General features: G+C 34.4%; 2 protein-coding genes across 2 annotated transcripts; one reads left to right on the top strand and one right to left on the bottom strand.

Moving 5' to 3' along the window:
- Nucleotides 1-631: 631 nt before the first annotated feature.
- On the top strand, nucleotides 632-5,653 carry GCK72_006925 (uncharacterized protein; the record flags this gene model as incomplete). Its single annotated transcript, XM_053725891.1, has 19 exons — nucleotides 632-677; nucleotides 724-783; nucleotides 828-1,159; nucleotides 1,203-1,327; nucleotides 1,372-1,498; nucleotides 1,546-1,685; nucleotides 1,728-1,868; nucleotides 1,915-2,011; nucleotides 2,063-2,171; nucleotides 2,300-2,392; nucleotides 2,437-2,700; nucleotides 3,963-4,085; nucleotides 4,129-4,488; nucleotides 4,537-4,644; nucleotides 4,844-4,941; nucleotides 4,989-5,199; nucleotides 5,248-5,443; nucleotides 5,488-5,560; nucleotides 5,612-5,653. The coding sequence occupies 19 exons, from the start codon at nucleotides 632-634 to the stop codon at nucleotides 5,651-5,653; spliced, it is 2,745 nt and encodes a 914-aa protein (XP_053590085.1).
- A 1,023-nt stretch (nucleotides 5,654-6,676) lies between these two features.
- On the bottom strand, nucleotides 6,677-9,631 carry GCK72_006924 (uncharacterized protein; the record flags this gene model as incomplete). Its single annotated transcript, XM_053725890.1, has 8 exons — nucleotides 6,677-6,912; nucleotides 6,964-7,078; nucleotides 7,122-7,216; nucleotides 7,272-7,407; nucleotides 7,467-7,727; nucleotides 8,675-8,833; nucleotides 9,210-9,394; nucleotides 9,502-9,631. 8 exons carry the CDS (start codon nucleotides 9,629-9,631, stop codon nucleotides 6,677-6,679), a joined length of 1,317 nt encoding a protein of 438 aa, XP_053590084.1.
- Nucleotides 9,632-26,869: the final 17,238 nt, after the last annotated feature.

Raw genomic sequence — 26,869 nt, 5'->3', positions numbered from 1 at the left:
ACCATACAGGACAAGAGCTTCATTTTTGTAGTTGATAACTTTTTTGTACGGACACTCCCTAGAGACTTATGGTCGATTTAAGACGACAGCTCAAAAATCGCACTATTTTGCACTAAAATTGGTCGATTTGAGAGAGAAATTACTTTGTGTTACGTAACTTGCTAGGGAGAGTCCGTACAAAAACGTTGTCAACTACAAAAATGGAGTTCTAATGTTTAATCACATATTTCACTAGTTGACAACTTTTCGATAGCTCCGCCCAATTTCGAGATATGCGCCTTTACTCAGGTATTTTTTGGCGAGGGTTGGGCAGTGAAAATGTTAAAAGGGCCATGTGGTCATTGAATGGGGCAAGTTGCCCACAAAAAGGGCCACATGGCCCAGTGGGCACTAGTTTGGCGCGGGTTGGGCACAAGCTGGAGAGTTGGTTGCCGAAAGGAAAGGCTGATTGGATGTGGGCACGAGTTGGGCACCTGTTTGGCCCCGGTTGGGCACCACATTCGCACCAGGTGGGCACAAGTTGAGAAATCGCGCTCTACTGAAGTACATTTTTTGCTTGGAATTATTTTGCTTTTTTATTTCAATTATTAACTTTTCAATAACTGATTCTATGAAACCAACATAAAGAAGGATGAGAAGAGCTAGAGTTTACTTTGGTTCTAAACGACAAAGAAGAGGTAAAGAAATATTGTAGTAAGGAATAATTTAATGAATTTATTACAGGAGTTGTCTATGAAACGCACTCCGAAAGTGATGAATATGAGTATCTGGACGAATCAAAAGGTTTGATTTAAAAATTGAATGTAAACCGTAATTCATTTGATCAGATGAGGAAGAGAATACGAATACTCCGGTTCCTGATAGTGGAGATTCTGAAGAGGATGATGAAGAATACGAAGCGAATTACATTGACGATTTAAACAACGAATTTGAAGGAGACTTGTTTAATCGAGATGATGGTGATTATGCAGAAAGTGATGAAGATAAGAGTGTTAGTGATGATGCGGAATACAACGAAAACGGAACAATTGGGGAAGGAAAAGACCACAGACTACTGGCTCTGGTAAATTTTTATTGTGCCGAATCCATATCAGAAGGTTTCTTACAAAGGATGCTCCACTTAATGGCTGTTTTGTACGGAGAATCTCCACCGTTCAGCGTAAGGGATTCATGTTTTGTGTAAAGATTAAAAACGGATTCAGGCGAATCAAGTTATGAACGTTGTAACAAAGGCTGGAAGAAAAGGCGTGAAAGGTGTTTCGTATTACTGTAGCCGATGCGGCACAGAGAAAAACGGGAAGAACTCCCAATGTCCGAACTGCCCGACGTTTGTTTTGAAAGCTTGTCGCAGAGAAATAACTTTTATTACAGAAGTAACATAAACATACTGGATAGATTGACATTTGTGAAGTGTGACTTGAAATATCAGATGACCAATCAGTTGATTTACCACGGGAGAGAAATCATTATGGCACATCAAAAGATTCATCAGAAGGAAGTACCGTACCTTGAGTAAAACTTTGAGTAACAAAATTAAAATTTCAGATAAATTTTCAGTCGAATGACATAAGAGGATATGGGAAATATATAAAATCAATTGAGTCTAAAGCCGATTTCGATTCACAAGTTATTAACTTGCTGTATTCAGTGTTTTCTGACGGAGCCGCATTTTCGAAAATAAGCCGGTAAGAAAAATAAGTGAGAATTTAATTCATATCCAAATTCAGAAGAGAGGTGACGCCAGTATTATGCAGATTGGAAGGCCTGGATATGGACTCCAAAAAGGGCGGTAATGTGTACAATATGATCTCAATGGTGTTCTGCGACGGTGGGGTGAAGAAGACGTTTTTGGAGAAATTTGTGGAACAGTGAGAGGCCGATGTTTATGTTCCCAACCGAACATCAGCGTTTCAGGTCTTTCTCGGACTTACCAAGTCAAATAGAGGTTCGTGTTGATGGAAGGATTTGGACATTCAGGCTCGTCATTTTATCTTATTTATCAGATATGAAGGTGAGAATCGCTACTAACTAATGCAAATGCCATAAAATCCCGCTATCACAGGAAAGACTTCTCCTAACTCGTTTGCCGAACTGGCACCAGTTAACAGGATGCTCTCAATGTCTTACCACTGGCCAGAAAAAATCACATGGTATAACATATGTCAATCCGCGTATGTAACCTCTAAGATCTGATGCATCCATTATCTATGCGTCTTCTCGAGGACTAGATGGATTCACTGACAAAGACAAAAGAGGTAATATTGGTTAGGAAACAGTTTGAATGTTATTTATTATCCAGTACCTTCTATCTACAAATATTTCCCACCATCTTCATTTGTCATTGACCCGTTCCACATAAAGGGGTCCGGAATTTGCAAAACAATCGTGAACGGTTGGTGATTCATATTTAGGTTGTAGACAATGATATGATTTTAGAAGTGTTGAAACCGAACTCGTGGACGAATTTGAAACTGGTTCCTGGCGCAATCACGAGTATAATCAATAGCATCGAGGGAATCAAGGCCTACACGTATGACAATGTTCCGTTAGCATCACTTCGGAAACTATCAAAAACAACAGGCAGAGAGATGGAGAAGCTAAGCAGATTGATAAGTGGAATTGTGGGATTTGAGGGTCTCTCCCTACGCAATGACTTCAATGTCCTCTTCATCGGATTCCTTTATGCTTTGACACTTCAAGGTACAGGGGTGGTCAATCCCGGAACCATACAGGAAATGCTGACCACAATGTATGAGTTACACTGCCTCCTCGAGCCTGACAGTTTGACAATCAAGTTTCATGTATGTTATCACTGAGAAAAATTAATTCAAATTTTTATTTAGAATTTTTATAATCACATTACGCTTCACGAGCAGGATTTCGGCCCGATCCATACCACAGAACCTTTTGAGAGGGAACACAAAGTGTTGATGAACAGCGTTCACCATCAAACGACTTCATGTGAAAATGTGATATTGAATAAGTGATTAGGAGAGAATTTTAACATCGCACTCATCGGGTGTATTATAGATACATCTGTGGCCAATTCTACCGTACTCCTCTCATTCAGTTGTCCCGTTCGTGTTCCGACGAAACAAGAATTTCCATTTTTAATTCTATGAAATGTTCTGAATCCAAGTAAGTTACAATATTACCCATAAAGTAATTCATTTCATTCAAGGTTTCCTCTCGTGAATGCATACAATAATTTGATAAATGTAGATCAATTAACGCCGTTACATAGAAGGATAACAGAAAATTTGAGGTTTCCGGACAATTCCCTGTTTCTGTGAGCTATTTCATTCATTTCATTTCATGATAGTACATCACATCTTACAGGAAAAGATGTCGAGTTTCTTCCAAAATGGGCAACTACGTGTTTTCGGCACAAACGTATTGCGCATCAAAAACAACATCATCAAGCATAGTCTGTTTTTCGGGATCGAAAGAACATGAACTGTGTTATGGAGAAATTGAACTGATCGTGAAAAGAACTCAGGAGGTGGATGTGATCATGCGGGAGTTTTTACTGCAACCAATGGACATTTTATTGGGTGCCATGAAGAACAAAGGACTGCATCCAATTGCTTCGAAAGTTTTGGAAATATCAACCAATCTGCCAAACATTTTTTCTAAAATCGAATCATATACATATACTGTCGTTCCTATCGAAAAAATTCTCTGTCCAGCAGTGATGGTCAACATCAGTGGGAATTGCTATGTCACAATGGAACGCTAGTTTATCCCCATTCTCCAAAAAACATCTAGTTTTTCCGAAAGTATTTCGTAAACTGCCTCGACTAATGCTAAACAACACGCGTACGACCCTCCGATATTCCGTCAAACGCCTCCACGAAATTTTTTTATATTAATTTTCTGCTGCTCTCCGACGCCATCTATTTGTCAATATAATAATGAGTGAGTGATGTTCCATTTTAATGAAGCAAAAAACATCTTCCCAGAACGTTTTCATAAACAAACAACACGAAGTGCTTCTAAAAAGAAGAAAAACGAAGAAGATGAGCATTCGAAGAAAATATTGGAGCAAATTGTTCAAGAGAGAACAACAAAAACTCCCGTCAATGGTATGACTCTTTTTATTCCCGTGATAAGTTATCTTCAACTCAGATCCAGCTGATTCGGATTCAGACATGACGCCTACTTCTGCTTTAAAAGGAGAATTTCTGCAAAACAAGCCACATGAAATTGTGAATACTTCACATGATATTACGTCAACTGATTATTCCCAAGCCGGCACCAGCCAATCGATGTATTCGCATTTAATGCCCAGATATCCGTTCGAAGGACGTTCTTATGATATATCCCATGTCACTTTTGACAGAAATCAGAATATGAATCCGATTAATAATATTCCATATGCTCCGTTTCGAAGTGAGATGCCTGTTTCTGATTTCCGCCGGAATACGACATTCGATAATGAAATGCCTTCACACATTCATCAATTGAACCATGCAACACCTCTTAATGGTGAGTTTCCACTAAATCAAATAGCCTTCCAAATACTTTTCATTGCAGAAATACTTGCCAGATCCATCTCTAAAGATGGAGTTCTAGATCTTTATAGAGCTGGTGCAGCTGTCCACGCGTCATACAGCCGTTGCGAAGCTGGCACAGTCAACGAATGTGAGTCGTTCGCTCGGAGGCACTCATATTCGGTAAAAACATTCTCTCTACCGCCCGTCCACCGTTTCTCTGACCCCAATTATTTCTCAATAATTCAACACGGGCAGCTAATCTTGGTAAGTTTCTTTGTCTTAGACATTCTCATTCCTCATTTTACAGAGTCTGCTAAAATCGCATTCCATCCAACAACCTGTTGCAGTACAAAAAGAAGGGGAGATGGAATATAAAAGTTTGGTAGGAGCGATTTATCGAACGAGAAGTCTCAACTTGCAATACCCAGCAGAAGCACCATTTTCCGTGAGAACAAATTTCTCTGGCTATCTCTTTAGTATTAATTTTTTCAGGGAGGAAGCATGTTCCTTGTGGATAGACCAGTTTCAAAAGGTCGGAGAATTGAAGAGTCTCATGTTGTATTAAAACGTCTCATATTTCAATTATTGGAAAGAAGTTGTAGTGTGCCCACCGATATTCAAACGACATCCTGGAATTTACCATATGAGAATTCGTACTCAACACACTCTTTTTTCCCCGAAAAACTGTATATCGATATGCGAAGTGGGTTACTATTATGCTGAACTAATGGAATTATTTGCATTTCTTCAGCGTTCTTCCTAAACTACTTCGGAATCGAAGAGGTCGAACTGGAAAATGGCTTATGGAGCGATAATTTTGCAAACTTAAAGTGTCTCGCTTCTTGGGAAACTGTTGCAGTGAAAAAGAAACGTTTCGGAGCACTGAGTTCAGCCAGAGCCGCGTTCATGTCCAAGGACGGGTTTCATAGCTGCCTACGAGAAGCGTTGTAAGCCTATTTAAACTCTTACTTTTTTCATTACTGTTATTCAGGAAGGAGATTAAAAGAGCTCGATACGATCCACCTTCATCAGGATCTTCTTTCGGAACGTGGACTTTCAGAAAAGTAACTTACCTAATCGATCTATTTCATTTTCAATCATGACAATCATTTCAGCGTAACAAAACTCGCGACCTGCCTCACTCTTCTCTGCAATGACTCCATTTTCCGCCTTCCCTTCGTCTCTTTCCTCTCCTCGGTTTCATTTGAATTTCTTACACCTATTTTAAAAGTTTCCTACATCTGTCGTCTTAATATTCCATCATGTATCTTATTTATTGCTCATGTCCTATTTATTGCTCATGTCCTATTTATCGCTAATGTCCTATTAAGTGCTCATACATCCACTATTTCTGCCCTTTTCTCTCCTCTTATCATGTGTCCTATTTCACTCTATAACGTTCTAGTTATTATTGCGTTTTGTTTGGGTTTTTGTTCGAATTATTTCAATAAATAGTATAAAAGTACAAAACTGTGTAATCTGGTTAATTATAGTGCTAAATTGTAAGGAGCGAAAGGAGAGGAATGCCGCTCGTTGTACCAAATCTCGGCACTTTGCCCATGAAATGGGCCATGTGGCCCTCAAAATCGGCACGAGTGCCAGCGTAGGGCAGGCCCCGCGGCCCTTTTCTCTGGGCCATGCTGCCCATTTCATGGGCAAAGTGCGAAAAAATACCTGAGTAAAGATAGATGAGAGAAGTCGACGGAGCGCGATCCCGCCTGTTTTTAAAGACGCATATCTCAAAAATGGGCGGAGCTATCAAAAAGTTGTCAACCTCAAAAATGAAGCTCTACTTTTGTTCTGTATGATTCAAAAGAAACCTACTAGGTGTGACAACCAGAACTGCCATGACAAACTCTCAAAGATGGACAATTTCAACTGAAAACGGCCAAAGTCCATATCTTTTTGACCGGTACTGTATTTTTTAAAACTCCCATCACTCACATTATTCCTTTTTGCAAAGAACAGCTTCTGATGGCTTACGAGTGTCGTGTTCTTAATTTTCTCGGAAATATCTTTAACTTCCCCATTTGTTCTCTTCGGATTCATCCAACTTTCAATTATCTTGCTGAAATCAATACTGGGAAGTTTACCCTCTAGATGCGAGAATTTTGTTGCATTTGCATTTGCATCAAATCCATACTGTAAGCTAACTTCTAGAAAAGAGAGAACCCGAAAACTTAGCAAACCTGGTCAAGAGTCTGTATGAAACTTGCATACTCGTCAAAATCCTTGTTCAGAGTTTTGTCACTAACTTTGATTCCATTTTCTTTCAGAATTTCTTTGATAGTCTTTTTCAGACTCTCATCCGGTTCGATTCTTTCCCCAACTGGTGAGATTATCAGTGAATCTGAGATGGCGATTTCAAACAACCCGAATTCCATTTTCCCGAAACTAGCTATTTTGAAAAGCATGTCTGAAATTGGAAAAGATTATATTTATCTGATTTTGAGTTGAGTCTCTAAACCATTCAAATTGAACTTTGATTTATCCCAATTTTTATCCAAAAGAGGCCATGATCCGATAGTTTTAATATCATCAAAAATATCTTTCAGTGCTTGTTCCGAGTTACTTTGGAACGCCTAGAAACATACAATTTACAAAAATCTGTAGATCACAACTAACCTCTGTATTCTTCTGCAACTCTACACATTTGTTGTAGTAGAACTTGAAATTATTTTCAGTCTTTGTTTTGTAAGTCGTGTTTTTGATAAGATACTCTGAATAGTTTATTTGATTTTGTTTATTTGAATCTGGAAATAGGAAACTATGTACCATCAATGAGACTAGCCACAATAAGATTCTTCTTCTGACTCCTTGTTCCATATACCGTAGTATGTTCATTGTACTTTCCACATGCTGATTTATAAAAGTCTACACATGGATCAATGCTCGGGTCGTGCCAATTGAGCTGAAATTTTATGTAACTTGGGCTGAAATCTTATTTTATAGCTAGAATTCAATGGCTACCAATTGATGAGCCAACGTAATGCATTCCGGAGTTTCACAAACATTTCGAGGTTTCAGAGTTGGAATATTTGGTCTGACAGTCGTTTCAGATATAACTGGCTCAGTCTTTGTTTCAGCTTTCTCAGTTGTAGCAGATGGCACTTTGGATGAGTTCGGTGTTTTCTTAGGATTCTCAAAAGTTGAAACAGTTGGCCTAGAAGACGTCACTCCAGAAGTACTTCTGGTAGATTCATCGGGAGACACTAGTGCTTCCTTAGATCCCTGGATCACTATCGGCTTGCTATCCACTTTCAAAATGATAACAGTTGCCAGGAGGGCAATTATGAAAACGATTAGAAATATGACAAGAGAGAATAGGGGGTTTGAACATTTATCCTTCAGAGACATTCAGGAAGTTTTCTTCTGAAAAAAGGACCCGCTTTGGAAGGAAAGTCAGTAAACTTACAGTACCGCTCAAAAGGTTATCAACTTTAGTCATTTTTAATGAAAAATAACCAACTTTGACAGTTTTTTTCGGTGCTATCTAATTGTCCGACTAATTTCATTTTTTATGGATTGGACAGAGCGAAAATATCACATAATTTTTGTAGTTGACCTTTTTTGTTGTTTTTTTGTTCGTTAATTAGTCGGTTCCAGGGAAAAATGACTTTGATGACCTGTAACTTTCAAGGTAGTGTCCCTATAAAAAAATGATCAACTACAAAAATGAAGTGTTATTTCTTCTCTGTCCAACACATACAAAATAAAATTTGTCGGACAATCCGGTGACTCTGAAAAACACTCTCAAAGTTGGTAATTTTCCACTGAAAACGGCCAAAGTAGATAACTTTTTGAGCAAACTTACTTGCCAACTAACCGCCAATTTCACTAAATTAAAGTGTTTCTTTTTTTGAAATTTTTGAGAAATTAAAAATTTCTGAACCATGAGATTTGTGTGCTTTGGTCAGTATGGTTACGTCTTTATTAAACATAAAAACTGTTTTTCAGAAAAGTTCACATTTCCGTTTTGGATTCATCGGCGACCCAACTGGACATTCAAATGTCTCTCCAAACGCTTTCATATTCGAAAACACTCCATTTACTCGGAAACTATCTGTAGGATGTTCTTCTTCGAGTTGCTCTTCCAAACTACTTGTATCACGTTTTCTACAAAACTCCTAAAGGAAAAAATCGTCGAAAAAATGTTGGTGTCTTCCAGACAGACTCACCAGAGCTGCTATGCGGAAGTATACTTTAGCAATACTGTAATTATCGAATCCAACTATATGTTGCTCTTTTGATAGGTCTAACTTCTTGAAAGCTCTCCAAGACGTCTCCACTCCCAACCCGTCCGCAATTATTTCGTCTATTGTTGTAGACCCATTCAACTAGAATTATTGGTAATTCTAGACAACTCTTCTCACTAGGGGAGACTCCCGAGTGACCGTAGAGATATGGGGCGTAACTTATATAATTGGAAAGCTGAGAAAGTGCTGATTCCAAATATATAATCAATTTTCGCCCTTGAGATCTGGTATTCGAGAAAAACGAGGTCAAAGTTTCACTACCCACACCACGCTCCCGACATTTTTTTACGCGTTGATAAGGTACAGCTAAGGTAAACGTTGACCTTGCTTTTCTCGAATACCAGACCTCGAATGCAAAAACTGAATATATATTTGAAATCGCCGTTTTCTCAGCTCTCCAATGATGTAGGTTACGTCCCATAACTCCGCAGTCACTGGCCTTCCCTAGTCAGCTTACTTTCATCCCGAAATCCGGATCATCATAACTATTGTATTGATTAACTAGGCATTTCGCACGCTTATCATACTCCGCCAAATCTTCTTTTGCCCACCAATCCTTGTCAACTCCATTTTCATCCGAAGTCCTCCCAATCATGTCGAATCCGTGGCCTATTTCATGACTCAACGTGTTTCCAGTGCCAGCTATTTTTGCATATTTTGGAAAGGTTGAATCGAAGAGAGGGTCATCAAGGAATGGTATGAGAATAGCTAGAAAAGAATATGTTGTTTAATAGCAAGAAATAACTAACTTAAACTATTGTCGGCCGAGTCATAGAAAGCGTTTGTCTCTAGAAGATCGACAGAAGGATCCAGTTCAGTCTCCAAACCAATAAAGTCCATGATCAGTTCTGTTCTGACTCTCTCGACTTTTCGTATCATTGTGTAAAATGAATCAGACGGTAGAATATTCAACTGGAAAGAAATCGGTTTGTGAAGAAAAAAAAAGTTGACAGCTATTAGCACGGCACGCTTCTTACAACCGTGCTCTCCCGAAACCAAAGAAAACTGTGTGCAAAATTGAGAGATAGTAGAATGTAAGGAAACCTTTACACCCACCCTCCCAAGAAGAATTTTACACCCAAAGGGTGACGTCACCAGGTAAACCTGTAATTTTCTCAAAAAAGGCCTATCTGTGTAGCTATATACCGTATACCTGTTCACCTATAATTCTTTTGTGTTAACAGCAATGAGACAATAGGAAAGTGTCTACCTATTTGATGTTGTCTTGGGAAAGGGCGCGCAACAGGGGGAAGGGGTCGCTGAGGTCAAACAAAAACGTGACTAATCAAACGAAAGAGAAGTCGTCTGGGAAAGAACAGGTGGGTACTCTAATGGGACCGTTAAAGGTTCCAAGTTTTCCCAAATTTGAGAAGGTCCCAAGTTTTGAGGAGTATTGTATCTGCGTTTTTTCGAGATATCTAATTTCCGTTATTACTGATATTACAGGTTTGAGCTTCAAGTTTATACTCAGAGACTGGAGAAATTTGTTCAAGAGATAGCAAAATTTGAAAAAAAAGAATCAAGTGGTGAATACCGGAAGACCTGTAATAGAAGGGCCCTTTCAATTGAGACGCTTCCTGACTAGCGCTTTGAATAATTGTGGAGCACCAACTGCTCTGAATTGGGGATTTCAATGTGATTTGCACGAATAAGATTTTTTTAAACAAAAGGTGGAGTAAGAGGGGAAAGATTAAATTTTTCCGGTATACATGATGGTTTTTCACGCTTTCAAACACGTTTTCCCTTTTTTCCCTATCTTTTTTCCACTGACCCCTATTTATAATTAGCACAAACAAACAACAGATGTCGTAAGGTCTATTGTCTGGGCCAATTTTTTTCAAAAATACCACCTGTCATGTTATCTTCTTATGAAATCTGAACGTATACAGTGCATATGCCACGCCCCCTAAAGAGATGAGGTTAGATGGATGGAATACAATCAGTTGTCCCTTTCACTCCTTCACCGAGCAGTCATTTCTTTTTGAGCGCTCTTTGTTTCTAATTGCATTCGATCTAACTGAGCGTTTGATTGACATTATCAGCCCCTTTGGCTTTTTACATGCCTTTTCTCAACTCTTAATTTCAGTAAGAGATCCCTGGAAAGATTCTGTCATTAGAAAGCCCGTAGTATATTTTAATGACGATTTAATTATTTTTGAGATTTGGTCCAAAAGGAGTTTCCTTTCAAAATGATTTTACCATACTTTTAACAGATTTTATCAAAACGGCGAAATATTTTCATATAAGTAGAGAACCCATCTGAAATTCTAGCCACAATCTCACTTTCAACACATTTCAAGCAAATATCAAATTACTCAAACAATTAATATTCTCAGCTCTCATTATTTATTTACTGTCATAGTGTTTTTATTTATTTACTGTCATAGTTGTTATTTTTACAATGCCCTCCAATATTGATTCTTACAATGAGTAAATAGCAGATGTTGTCTCTCTCGGTATATTGTCAGGGACATTTTCTTCACATATTACCATCTGCCTTCTTATCTTCTTGGGAAATCTTACCGAACGCAGGAATTAGACTCCCCTATTGCGCGCAACTGCTGGTATACCAGTACTCAGTCATTCTCCCCTCATTCCGGCCTACAACGAGGTCTCTGAGGTCTTACGAGGTTTCCCTTTTTGTTCTATTGCTCATAGTTTCCCACAACATATTATTTACGTATATCTTTTTATTGTTATACCATTTACGTTGAATTCAACTATTTATTTCAGCACCGCGCACTAAGCTGACATGAACATGGCCTGCACATCGTCAAATGGAAGTCCAAATGAAAGAAATGGAAATGGCGACCGAGACGAATCGATGATTGCCCTGACGAGGAGAATTGCTTATCACAAAAAAGGACTCTAAAATCGGTAAGCTATTGACTTCCCCCACCATTCTTATCTGTGTCGGTACCGGATAGACTCGTCGATCAGAGGATGTAGTAGTCTATAATACCCGGGCTGAAGGATACTTCAGTAGACGCGGGTTTGAATCCTCCCGGGTTAGAAATCAACAAAATTGTAATTAAAATTCCAAAAAATAGGACTTTTTTAATCTAGAAATCAATAAAATTACGATTGAAATTCCAAAAAACTGGGTACTTTTTATGAAATTAACTTCCCCCACCATTCTTATCTGTGTCGGTACCGGATAGACTCGTCGATCAGAGGATGTAGTAGTCTATAATACCCGGGCTGAAGGATACTTCAGTAGACGCGGGTTTGAATCCTCCCGGGTTAGAAATCAACAAAATTGTAATTAAAATTCCTAAAAATAGGACTTTTCTAAATTAGAAATCAATAAAATTATGATTAAAATTCCAAAAAATAGGACTTTTTTAAATTAGAAATCAATAAAATTATGATTAAAATTCCTAAAAATAGGACTTTTTTAATCAAGAAATCAATAAAATTATGATTGAAATTCCAAAAAACTGGGTACTTTTTATGAAATTAACTTCCCCCACCATTCTTATCTGTGTCGGTACCGGATAGACTCGTCGATCAGAGGATGTAGTAGTCTATCATGCCCGGGCTGAAGGATACTTCAGTAGACGCGGGTTTGAATCCTCCCGGGTTAGAAATCAACAAAATTGTAATTAAAATTCCAAAAAATAGGACTTTTCTAAATTAGAAATCAATAAAATTATGATTAAAATTCCTAAAAATAGGACTTTTTTAAATTAGAAATCAATAAAATTATGATTAAAATTCCTAAAAATAGGACTTTTTTAATCTAGAAATCAATAAAATTATGATTGAAATTCCAAAAAACTGGGACCTTTTTATGAAATTAACTTCCCCCACCATTCTTATCTGTGTCGGTACCGGATAGACTCGTCGATCAGAGGATGTAGTAGTCTATCATGCCCGGGCTGAAGGATACTTCAGTAGACGCGGGTTTGAATCCTCCCGGGTTAGAAATCAACAAAATTGTAATTAAAATTCCAAAAATAGGACTTTTTTAATCTAGAAATCAACAAAATTGTAATTAAAATTCCTAAAAATAGGACTTTTTTAAATTAGAAATCAATAAAATTATGATTAAAATTCCTAAAAATAGGACTTTTTTAAATTAGAAATCAATAAAATTATGATTGAAATTTCAAAAAACAGGGTACTTTTTATGAAATTAACTTCCCCCACCATTCTTATCTGTGTCGGTACCGGATAGACTCGTCGATCAGAGGATGTAGTAGTCTATAATACCCGGGCTGAAGGATACTTCAGTAGACGCGGGTTTGAATCCTCCCGGGTTAGAAATCAACAAAATTGTAATTAAAATTCCAAAAAATAGGACTTTTCTAAATTAGAAATCAATAAAATTATGATTAAAATTCCTAAAAATAGGACTTTTTTAAATTAGAAATCAATAAAATTATGATTAAAATTCCTAAAAATAGGACTTTTTTAAATTAGAAATCAATAAAATTATGATTAAAATTCCTAAAAATAGGACTTTTTTAAATTAGAAATCAATAAAATTATGATTAAAATTCCTAAAAATAGGACTTTTTTAAATTAGAAATCAATAAAATTATGATTGAAATTCCAAAAAACAGGGTACTTTTTATGAAACTAACTTCCCCCACCATTCTTATCTGTGTCGGTACCGGATAGACTCGTCGATCAGAGGATGTAGTAGTCTATAATACCCGGGCTGAAGGATACTTCAGTAGACGCGGGTTTGAATCCTCCCGGGTTAGAAATCAACAAAATTGTAATTAAAATTCCAAAAATAGGACTTTTTTAATCTAGAAATCAACAAAATTGTAATTAAAATTCCTAAAAATAGGACTTTTTTAAATTAGAAATCAATAAAATTATGATTAAAATTCCTAAAAATAGGACTTTTTTAAATTAGAAATCAATAAAATTATGATTGAAATTTCAAAAAACAGGGTACTTTTTATGAAATTAACTTCCCCCACCATTCTTATCTGTGTCGGTACCGGATAGACTCGTCGATCAGAGGATGTAGTAGTCTATAATACCCGGGCTGAAGGATACTTCAGTAGACGCGGGTTTGAATCCTCCCGGGTTAGAAATCAACAAAATTGTAATTAAAATTCCAAAAAATAGGACTTTTCTAAATTAGAAATCAATAAAATTATGATTAAAATTCCTAAAAATAGGACTTTTTTAAATTAGAAATCAATAAAATTATGATTAAAATTCCTAAAAATAGGACTTTTTTAAATTAGAAATCAATAAAATTATGATTAAAATTCCTAAAAATAGGACTTTTTTAAATTAGAAATCAATAAAATTATGATTAAAATTCCTAAAAATAGGACTTTTTTAAATTAGAAATCAATAAAATTATGATTGAAATTCCAAAAAACTGGGACCTTTTTATGAAATTAACTTCCCCCACCATTCTTATCTGTGTCGGTACCGGATAGACTCGTCGATCAGAGGATGTAGTAGTCTATAATACCCGGGCTGAAGGATACTTCAGTAGACGCGGGTTTGAATCCTCCCGGGTTAGAAATCAACAAAATTGTAATTAAAATTCCAAAAAATAGGACTTTTCTAAATTAGAAATCAATAAAATTATGATTAAAATTCCTAAAAATAGGACTTTTTTGAATTAGAAATCAATAAAATTATGATTAAAATTCCTAAAAATAGGACTTTTTTAATATAGAAATCAATAAAATTATGATTGAAATTCCAAAAAACTGGGTACTTTTTATGAAATTAACTTCCCCCACCATTCTTATCTGTGTCGGTACCGGATAGACTCGTCGATCAGAGGATGTAGTAGTCTATAATACCCGGGCTGAAGGATACTTCAGTAGACGCGGGTTTGAATCCTCCCGGGTTAGAAATCAACAAAATTGTAATTAAAATTCCAAAAATAGGACTTTTTTAATCTAGAAATCAACAAAATTGTAATTAAAATTCCTAAAAATAGGACTTTTCTAAATTAGAAATCAATAAAATTATGATTAAAATTCCTAAAAATAGGACTTTTTTAAATTAGAAATCAATAAAATTATGATTAAAATTCCTAAAAATAGGACTTTTTTAAATTAGAAATCAATAAAATTATGATTGAAATTCCAAAAAACAGGGTACTTTTTATGAAACTAACTTCCCCCACCATTCTTATCTGTGTCGGTACCGGATAGACTCGTCGATCAGAGGATGTAGTAGTCTATAATACCCGGGCTGAAGGATACTTCAGTAGACGCGGGTTTGAATCCTCCCGGGTTAGAAATCAACAAAATTGTAATTAAAATTCCAAAAATAGGACTTTTTTAATCTAGAAATCAACAAAATTGTAATTAAAATTCCTAAAAATAGGACTTTTCTAAATTAGAAATCAATAAAATTATGATTAAAATTCCTAAAAATAGGACTTTTTTAAATTAGAAATCAATAAAATTATGATTAAAATTCCTAAAAATAGGACTTTTTTAAATTAGAAATCAATAAAATTATGATTGAAATTCCAAAAAACAGGGTACTTTTTATGAAACTAACTTCCCCCACCATTCTTATCTGTGTCGGTACCGGATAGACTCGTCGATCAGAGGATGTAGTAGTCTATAATACCCGGGCTGAAGGATACTTCAGTAGACGCGGGTTTGAATCCTCCCGGGTTAGAAATCAACAAAATTGTAATTAAAATTCCAAAAATAGGACTTTTTTAATCTAGAAATCAACAAAATTGTAATTAAAATTCCAAAAAATAGGACTTTTCTAAATTAGAAATCAATAAAATTATGATTAAAATTCCTAAAAATAGGACTTTTTTAAATTAGAAATCAATAAAATTATGATTAAAATTCCTAAAAATAGGACTTTTTAAATTAGAAATCAATAAAATTATGATTGAAATTCCAAAAAACAGGGTACTTTTTATGAAACTAACTTCCCCCACCATTCTTATCTGTGTCGGTACCGGATAGACTCGTCGATCAGAGGATGTAGTAGTCTATAATACCCGGGCTGAAGGATACTTCAGTAGACGCGGGTTTGAATCCTCCCGGGTTAGAAATCAACAAAATTGTAATTAAAATTCCAAAAATAGGACTTTTTTAATCTAGAAATCAACAAAATTGTAATTAAAATTCCTAAAAATAGGACTTTTCTAAATTAGAAATCAATAAAATTATGATTAAAATTCCTAAAAATAGGACTTTTTTAAATTAGAAATCAATAAAATTATGATTAAAATTCCTAAAAATAGGACTTTTTTAAATTAGAAATCAATAAAATTATGATTGAAATTCCAAAAAACTGGGTACTTTTTATGAAATTAACTTCCCCCACCATTCTTATCTGTGTCGGTACCGGATAGACTCGTCGATCAGAGGATGTAGTAGTCTATAATACCCGGGCTGAAGGATACTTCAGTAGACGCGGGTTTGAATCCTCCCGGGTTAGAAATCAACAAAATTGTAATTAAAATTTCAAAAATAGGACTTTTTTAATCTAGAAATCAACAAAATTGTAATTAAAATTCCTAAAAATAGGACTTTTTTAAATTAGAAATCAATAAAATTATGATTAAAATTCCTAAAAATAGGACTTTTTTAAATTAGAAATCAATAAAATTATGATTGAAATTTCAAAAAACAGGGTACTTTTTATGAAATTAACTTCCCCCACCATTCTTATCTGTGTCGGTACCGGATAGACTCGTCGATCAGAGGATGTAGTAGTCTATAATACCCGGGCTGAAGGATACTTCAGTAGACGCGGGTTTGAATCCTCCCGGGTTAGAAATCAACAAAATTGTAATTAAAATTCCAAAAATAGGACTTTTTTAATCTAGAAATCAACAAAATTGTAATTAAAATTCCTAAAAATAGGACTTTTTTAAATTAGAAATCAATAAATTTATGATTAAAATTCCTAAAAATAGGACTTTTTTAAATTAGAAATCAATAAAATTATGATTGAAATTCCAAAAAACAGGGTACTTTTTATGAAATTAACTTCCCCCACCATTCTTATCTGTGTCGGTACCGGATAGACTCGTCGATCAGAGGATGTAGTAGTCTATAATACCCGGGCTGAAGGATACTTCAGTAGACGCGGGTTTGAATCCTCCCGGGTTAGAAATCAACAAAATTGTAATTAAAATTCCAAAAATAGGACTTTTCTAAATTAGAAATCAATAAAATTATGATTAAAATTCCTAAAAATAGGACTTTTTTAAATTAGAAATCAATAAAATTATGATTAAAATTCCTAAAAATAGGACTTTTTTAAATTAGAAATCAATAAAATTATGATTAAAATTCCTAAAAATAGGACTTTTTTAAATTAGAAATCAATAAAATTATGATTGAAATTCCAAAAAACAGGGTACTTTTTATGAAACTAACTTCCCCCACCATTCTTATCTGTGTCGGTACCGGATAGACTCGTCGATCAGAGGATGTAGTAGTCTATAATACCCGGGCTGAAGGATACTTCAGTAGACGCGGGTTTGAATCCTCCCGGGTTAGAAATCAACAAAATTGTAATTAAAATTCCAAAAAATAGGACTTTTCTAAATTAGAAATCAATAAAATTATGATTAAAATTCCTAAAAATAGGACTTTTTTGAATTAGAAATCAATAAAATTATGATTAAAATTCCTAAAAATAGGACTTTTTTAATCTAGAAATCAATAAAATTATGATTGAAATTCCAAAAAACTGGGTACTTTTTATGAAATTAACTTCCCCCACCATTCTTATCTGTGTCGGTACCGGATAGACTCGTCGATCAGAGGATGTAGTAGTCTATAATACCCGGGCTGAAGGATACTTCAGTAGACGCGGGTTTGAATCCTCCCGGGTTAGAAATCAACAAAATTGTAATTAAAATTCCAAAAATAGGACTTTTTTAATCTAGAAATCAACAAAATTGTAATTAAAATTCCTAAAAATAGGACTTTTTTAAATTAGAAATCAATAAAATTATGATTAAAATTCCTAAAAACAGGACTTTTTTAAATTAGAAATCAATAAAATTATGATTGAAATTTCAAAAAACAGGGTACTTTTTATGAAATTAACTTCCCCCACCATTCTTATCTGTGTCGGTACCGGATAGACTCGTCGATCAGAGGATGTAGTAGTCTATAATACCCGGGCTGAAGGATACTTCAGTAGACGCGGGTTTGAATCCTCCCGGGTTAGAAATCAACAAAATTGTAATTAAAATTCCAAAAATAGGACTTTTTTAATCTAGAAATCAACAAAATTGTAATTAAAATTCCTAAAAATAGGACTTTTCTAAATTAGAAATCAATAAAATTATGATTAAAATTCCTAAAAATAGGACTTTTTTAAATTAGAAATCAATAAAATTATGATTGAAATTCCAAAAAACAGGGTACTTTTTATGAAACTAACTTCCCCCACCATTCTTATCTGTGTCGGTACCGGATAGACTCGTCGATCAGAGGATGTAGTAGTCTATAATACCCGGGCTGAAGGATACTTCAGTAGACGCGGGTTTGAATCCTCCCGGGTTAGAAATCAACAAAATTGTAATTAAAATTCCAAAAAATAGGACTTTTCTAAATTAGAAATCAATAAAATTATGATTAAAATTCCTAAAAATAGGACTTTTTTAAATTAGAAATCAATAAAATTATGATTAAAATTCCTAAAAATAGGACTTTTTTAAATTAGAAATCAATAAAATTATGATTGAAATTCCAAAAAACAGGGTACTTTTTATGAAACTAACTTCCCCCACCATTCTTATCTGTGTCGGTACCGGATAGACTCGTCGATCAGAGGATGTAGTAGTCTATAATACCCGGGCTGAAGGATACTTCAGTAGACGCGGGTTTGAATCCTCCCGGGTTAGAAATCAACAAAATTGTAATTAAAATTCCAAAAAATAGGACTTTTCTAAATTAGAAATCAATAAAATTATGATTAAAATTCCTAAAAATAGGACTTTTTTAAATTAGAAATCAATAAAATTATGATTAAAATTCCTAAAAATAGGACTTTTTTAAATTAGAAATCAATAAAATTATGATTGAAATTCCAAAAAACAGGGTACTTTTTATGAAACTAACTTCCCCCACCATTCTTATCTGTGTCGGTACCGGATAGACTCGTCGATCAGAGGATGTAGTAGTCTATAATACCCGGGCTGAAGGATACTTCAGTAGACGCGGGTTTGAATCCTCCCGGGTTAGAAATCAACAAAATTGTAATTAAAATTCCAAAAAATAGGACTTTTCTAAATTAGAAATCAATAAAATTATGATTAAAATTCCTAAAAATAGGACTTTTTTAAATTAGAAATCAATAAAATTATGATTAAAATTCCTAAAAATAGGACTTTTTTAAATTAGAAATCAATAAAATTATGATTGAAATTCCAAAAAACAGGGTACTTTTTATGAAACTAACTTCCCCCACCATTCTTATCTGTGTCGGTACCGGATAGACTCGTCGATCAGAGGATGTAGTAGTCTATAATACCCGGGCTGAAGGATACTTCAGTAGACGCGGGTTTGAATCCTCCCGGGTTAGAAATCAACAAAATTGTAATTAAAATTCCAAAAAATAGGACTTTTCTAAATTAGAAATCAATAAAATTATGATTAAAATTCCTAAAAATAGGACTTTTTTAAATTAGAAATCAATAAAATTATGATTAAAATTCCTAAAAATAGGACTTTTTTAATCTAGAAATCAATAAAATTATGATTGAAATTCCAGAAAACTGGGTACTTTTTATGAAATTAACTTCCCCCACCATTCTTATCTGTGTCGGTACCGGATAGACTCGTCGATCAGAGGATGTAGTAGTCTATCATGCCCGGGCTGAAGGATACTTCAGTAGACGCGGGTTTGAATCCTCCCGGGTTAGAAATCAACAAAATTGTAATTAAAATTCCTAAAAATAGGACTTTTCTAAATTAGAAATCAATAAAATTATGATTACAATTCCAAAAAATAGGACTTTTTTAAATTAGAAATCAATAAAATTATGATTAAAATTCCTAAAAATAGGACTTTTTTAATCTAGAAATCAATAAAATTATGATTGAAATTCCAAAAAACTGGGTACTTTTTATGAAATTAACTTCCCCCACCATTCTTATCTGTGTCGGTACCGGATAGACTCGTCGATCAGAGGATGTAGTAGTCTATAATACCCGGGCTGAAGGATACTTCAGTAGACGCGGGTTTGAATCCTCCCGGGTTAGAAATCAACAAAATTGTAATTAAAATTCCTAAAAATAGGACTTTTCTAAATTAGAAATCAATAAAATTATGATTAAAATTCCTAAAAATAGGACTTTTTTAAATTAGAAATCAATAAAATTATGATTAAAATTCCTAAAAATAGGACTTTTTTAAATTAGAAATCAATAAAATTATGATTGAAATTCCAAAAAACAGGGTACTTTTTATGAAACTAACTTCCCCCACCATTCTTATCTGTGTCGGTACCGGATAGACTCGTCGATCAGAGGATGTAGTAGTCTATAATACCCGGGCTGAAGGATACTTCAGTAGACGCGGGTTTGAATCCTCCCGGGTTAGAAATCAACAAAATTGTAATTAAAATTCCAAAAATAGGACTTTTCTAAATTAGAAATCAATAAAATTATGATTAAAATTCCTAAAAATAGGACTTTTTTAAATTAGAAATCAATAAAATTATGATTGAAATTCCAAAAAATAGGACTTTTTTAAATTAGAAATCAATAAAATTATGATTGAAATTCCAAAAAACAGGGTACTTTTTATGAAACTAACTTCCCCCACCATTCTTATCTGTGTCGGTACCGGATAGACTCGTCGATCAGAGGATGTAGTAGTCTATAATACCCGGGCTGAAGGATACTTCAGTAGACGCGGGTTTGAATCCTCCCGGGTTAGAAATCAACAAAATTGTAATTAAAATTCCAAAAATAGGACTTTTTTAATCTAGAAATCAACAAAATTGTAATTAAAATTCCTAAAAATAGGACTTTTCTAAATTAGAAATCAATAAAATTATGATTAAAATTCCTAAAAATAGGACTTTTTTAAATTAGAAATCAATAAAATTATGATTGAAATTCCAAAAAATAGGACTTTTTTAAATTAGAAATCAATAAAATTATGATTGAAATTCCAAAAACAGGGTACTTTTTATGAAATTAACTTCCCCCACCATTCTTATCTGTGTCGGTACCGGATAGACTCGTCGATCAGAGGATGTAGTAGTCTATCATGCCCGGGCTGAAGGATACTTCAGTAGACGCGGGTTTGAATCCTCCCGGGTTAGAAATCAACAAAATTGTAATTAAAATTCCAAAAATAGGACTTTTTTAATCTAGAAATCAATAAAATTACGATTGAAATTCCAAAAAACAGGGTACTTTTTATGAAACTAACTTCCCCCACCATTCTTATCTGTGTCGGTACCGGATAGACTCGTCGATCAGAGGATGTAGTAGTCTATCATGCCCGGGCTGAAGGATACTTCAGTAGTTGCGGGTTTGAATCCTCCCGGGTTAGAAATCAACAAAATTGTAATTAAAATTCCAAAAATAGGACTTTTTTAATCTAGAAATCAATAAAATTACGATTGAAATTCCAAAAAACAGGGTACTTTTTATGAAACTAACTTCCCCCACCATTCTTATCTGTGTCGGTACCGGATAGACTCGTCGATCAGAGGATGTAGTAGTCTATCATGCCCGGGCTGAAGGATACTTCAGTAGACGCGGGTTTGAATCCTCCCGGGTTAGAAATCAACAAAATTGTAATTAAAATTCCTAAAAATAGGACTTTTCTAAATTAGAAATCAATAAAATTATGATTACAATTCCAAAAAATAGGACTTTTTTAAATTAGAAATCAATAAAATTATGATTAAAATTCCTAAAAATAGGACTTTTTTAATCTAGAAATCAATAAAATTATGATTGAAATTCCAAAAAACTGGGTACTTTTTATGAAATTAACTTCCCCCACCATTCTTATCTGTGTCGGTACCGGATAGACTCGTCGATCAGAGGATGTAGTAGTCTATAATACCCGGGCTGAAGGATACTTCAGTAGACGCGGGTTTGAATCCTCCCGGGTTAGAAATCAACAAAATTGTAATTAAAATTCCTAAAAATAGGACTTTTCTAAATTAGAAATCAATAAAATTATGATTAAAATTCCTAAAAATAGGACTTTTTTAAATTAGAAATCAATAAAATTATGATTAAAATTCCTAAAAATAGGACTTTTTTAAATTAGAAATCAATAAAATTATGATTGAAATTCCAAAAAACAGGGTACTTTTTATGAAACTAACTTCCCCCACCATTCTTATCTGTGTCGGTACCGGATAGACTCGTCGATCAGAGGATGTAGTAGTCTATAATACCCGGGCTGAAGGATACTTCAGTAGACGCGGGTTTGAATCCTCCCGGGTTAGAAATCAACAAAATTGTAATTAAAATTCCAAAAATAGGACTTTTCTAAATTAGAAATCAATAAAATTATGATTAAAATTCCTAAAAATAGGACTTTTTTAAATTAGAAATCAATAAAATTATGATTGAAATTCCAAAAAATAGGACTTTTTTAAATTAGAAATCAATAAAATTATGATTAAAATTCCTAAAAATAGGACTTTTTTAATCTAGAAATCAATAAAATTATGATTGAAATTCCAAAAAACTGGGTACTTTTTATGAAATTAACTTCCCCCACCATTCTTATCTGTGTCGGTACCGGATAGACTCGTCGATCAGAGGATGTAGTAGTCTATAATACCCGGGCTGAAGGATACTTCAGTAGACGCGGGTTTGAATCCTCCCGGGTTAGAAATCAACAAAATTGTAATTAAAATTCCTAAAAATAGGACTTTTCTAAATTAGAAATCAATAAAATTATGATTAAAATTCCTAAAAATAGGACTTTTTTAAATTAGAAATCAATAAAATTATGATTAAAATTCCTAAAAATAGGACTTTTTTAAATTAGAAATCAATAAAATTATGATTGAAATTCCAAAAAACAGGGTACTTTTTATGAAACTAACTTCCCCCACCATTCTTATCTGTGTCGGTACCGGATAGACTCGTCGATCAGAGGATGTAGTAGTCTATAATACCCGGGCTGAAGGATACTTCAGTAGACGCGGGTTTGAATCCTCCCGGGTTAGAAATCAACAAAATTGTAATTAAAATTCCAAAAATAGGACTTTTTTAATCTAGAAATCAACAAAATTGTAATTAAAATTCCTAAAAATAGGACTTTTCTAAATTAGAAATCAATAAAATTATGATTACAATTCCAAAAAATAGGACTTTTTTAAATTAGAAATCAATAAAATTATGATTAAAATTCCTAAAAATAGGACTTTTTTAATCTAGAAATCAATAAAATTATGATTGAAATTCCAAAAAACTGGGTACTTTTTATGAAATTAACTTCCCCCACCATTCTTATCTGTGTCGGTACCGGATAGACTCGTCGATCAGAGGATGTAGTAGTCTATAATACCCGGGCTGAAGGATACTTCAGTAGACGCGGGTTTGAATCCTCCCGGGTTAGAAATCAACAAAATTGTAATTAAAATTCCAAAAATAGGACTTTTTTAATCTAGAAATCAATAAAAAAATGATTGAAATTCCAAAAAACAGGGTACTTTTTATGAAATTAACTTCCCCCACCATTCTTATCTGTGTCGGTACCGGATAGACTCGTCGATCAGAGGATGTAGTAGTCTATCATGCCCGGGCTGAAGGATACTTCAGTAGACGCGGGTTTGAATCCTCCCGGGTTAGAAATCAACAAAATTGTAATTAAAATTCCAAAAATAGGACTTTTTTAATCTAGAAATCAATAAAATTACGATTGAAATTCCAAAAAACAGGGTACTTTTTATGAAACTAACTTCCCCCACCATTCTTATCTGTGTCGGTACCGGATAGACTCGTCGATCAGAGGATGTAGTAGTCTATCATGCCCGGGCTGAAGGATACTTCAGTAGTTGCGGGTTTGAATCCTCCCGGGTTAGAAATCAACAAAATTGTAATTAAAATTCCAAAAATAGGACTTTTTTAATCTAGAAATCAATAAAATTATGATTAAAATTCCTAAAAATAGGACTTTTCTAAATTAGAAATCAACAAAATTGTAATTAAAATTCCAAAAAATAGGACTTTTCTAAATTAGAAATCAATAAAATTATGATTAAAATTCCTAAAAATAGGACTTTTTTAAATTAGAAATCAATAAAATTATGATTAAAATTCCTAAAAATAGGACTTTTTTAATCTAGAAATCAATAAAATTATGATTGAAATTCCAAAAAACTGGGTACTTTTTATGAAATTAACTTCCCCCACCATTCTTATCTGTGTCGGTACCGGATAGACTCGTCGATCAGAGGATGTAGTAGTCTATCATGCCCGGGCTGAAGGATACTTCAGTAGACGCGGGTTTGAATCCTCCCGGGTTAGAAATCAACAAAATTGTAATTAAAATTCCAAAAATAGGACTTTTTTAATCTAGAAATCAATAAAATTATGATTAAAATTCCTAAAAATAGGACTTTTCTAAATTAGAAATCAACAAAATTGTAATTAAAATTCCAAAAAATAGGACTTTTCTAAATTAGAAATCAATAAAATTATGATTAAAATTCCTAAAAATAGGACTTTTTTAAATTAGAAATCAATAAAATTATGATTAAAATTCCTAAAAATAGGACTTTTTTAATCTAGAAATCAATAAAATTATGATTGAAATTCCAAAAAACTGGGTACTTTTTATGAAATTAACTTCCCCCACCATTCTTATCTGTGTCGGTACCGGATAGACTCGTCGATCAGAGGATGTAGTAGTCTATCATGCCCGGGCTGAAGGATACTTCAGTAGACGCGGGTTTGAATCCTCCCGGGTTAGAAATCAACAAAATTGTAATTAAAATTCCAAAAATAGGACTTTTTTAATCTAGAAATCAATAAAATTATGATTAAAATTCCTAAAAATAGGACTTTTCTAAATTAGAAATCAATAAAATTATGATTTAAATTCCAAAAAATAGGACTTTTTTAAATTAGAAATCAATAAAATTATGATTTGAATTCCAAAAAATAGGACTTTTTTAAATTAGAAATCAATAAAATTATGATTGAAATTCCAAAAAACTGGGTACTTTTTATGAAATTAACTTCCCCCACCATTCTTATCTGTGTCGGTACCGGATAGACTCGTCGATCAGAGGATGTAGTAGTCTATAATACCCGGGCTGAAGGATACTTCAGTAGACGCGGGTTTGAATCGTCCCGGGTTAGAAATCAACAAAATTGTAATTAAAATTCCTAAAAATAGGACTTTTTTAATCTAGAAATCAATAAAATTATGATTGAAATTCCAAAAAACTGGGACCTTTTTATGAAATTAACTTCCCCCACCATTCTTATCTGTGTCGGTACCGGATAGACTCGTCGATCAGAGGATGTAGTAGTCTATAATACCCGGGCTGAAGGATACTTCAGTAGACGCGGGTTTGAATCCTCCCGGGTTAGAAATCAACAAAATTGTAATTAAAATTCCAAAAATAGGACTTTTTTAATCTAGAAATCAATAAAATTATGATTAAAATTCCTAAAAATAGGACTTTTCTAAATTAGAAATCAATAAAATTATGATTTAAATTCCAAAAAATAGGACTTTTTTAAATTAGAAATCAATAAAATTATGATTTAAATTCCAAAAAATAGGACTTTTTTAAATTAGAAATCAATAAAATTATGATTGAAATTCCAAAAAACTGGGTACTTTTTATGAAATTAACTTCCCCCACCATTCTTATCTGTGTCGGTACCGGATAGACTCGTCGATCAGAGGATGTAGTAGTCTATAATACCCGGGCTGAAGGATACTGTTATATCGCTAGGTGGCAGGAGAGTGGAGTATAAATAACCATTTATTTACATAAGGAATAACCGACAACTATTAGTTCTCTCGGCTTATATGGGCAGATCTTCTTGCCACGTATGACCTCAGGGTTAGGCGATCACTAGGCTAGGCCATGCTAGTTCACGCCACAACACCTCCCTTTCTTCAACGAAAGTCCATTTGTCTACTGTCTTCTGAATCGTCATTCTTCCACGACAGCCGCTGCTCAGACTCCACAGCTTTTCCTTCTCTTCCCTCCTGGACATCTGTCCCGATCGCTGTCCTTCTACGGTCCATCGACGACACACGATCTTCAGCACGTCTAACAACACACCTCCACGGTGGTTTCCAGCACGATCCACACCCCATGGTGTATCCCACAGCATCGATGTCTTCCTCACGACATCTTCTACTCTTCCTCACTCTGCTGCATCTCCGATCGGCTTCAAGGGGATCCTCTGATCTCGAGCCCAATGCTCTCCAACCCTTCGACGGCTCTCTCACAACTCAACGATGCCGACATCTCGTCCTACTGCATCGGGGTATCCAAATGTGCCTCCAACACTCTCCCTGCGCACCGACCAAATCCGATTTGGAGTATTCCAGCCTTCCTCGGTGGTCCCTTGATCCTGATCGCCAATGTTATATCGCTAGGTGGCAGGAGAGTGGAGTATAAATAACCATTTATTTACATAAGGAATAACCGACAACTATTAGTTCTCTCGGCTTATATGGGCAGATCTTCTTGCCACGTATGACCTCAGGGTTAGGCGATCACTAGGCTAGGCCATGCTAGTTCACGCCACAACAGATACTTCAGTAGACGCGGGTTTGAATCCTCCCGGGTTAGAAATCAACAAAATTGTAATTAAAATTCCTAAAAATAGGACTTTTCTAAATTAGAAATCAATAAAATTATGATTGAAATTCCAAAAAACAGGGTACTTTTTATGAAACTAACTTCCCCCACCATTCTTATCTGTGTCGGTACCGGATAGACTCGTCGATCAGAGGATGTAGTAGTCTATAATACCCGGGCTGAAGGATACTTCAGTAGACGCGGGTTTGAATCCTCCCGGGTTAGAAATCAACAAAATTGTAATTAAAATTCCTAAAAATAGGACTTTTCTAAATTAGAAATCAATAAAATTATGATTGAAATTCCAAAAAACAGGGTACTTTTTATGAAATTAACTTCCCCCACCATTCTTATCTGTGTCGGTACCGGAT

This window comes from Caenorhabditis remanei, chromosome II (assembly GCF_010183535.1).
Source record: "Caenorhabditis remanei strain PX506 chromosome II, whole genome shotgun sequence".
Taxonomy (NCBI): domain Eukaryota; kingdom Metazoa; phylum Nematoda; class Chromadorea; order Rhabditida; family Rhabditidae; genus Caenorhabditis; species Caenorhabditis remanei.
The sequence above is the reverse complement of the archived record's forward strand: the minus strand, read 5'-3'. Positions and strand labels throughout refer to the sequence as shown.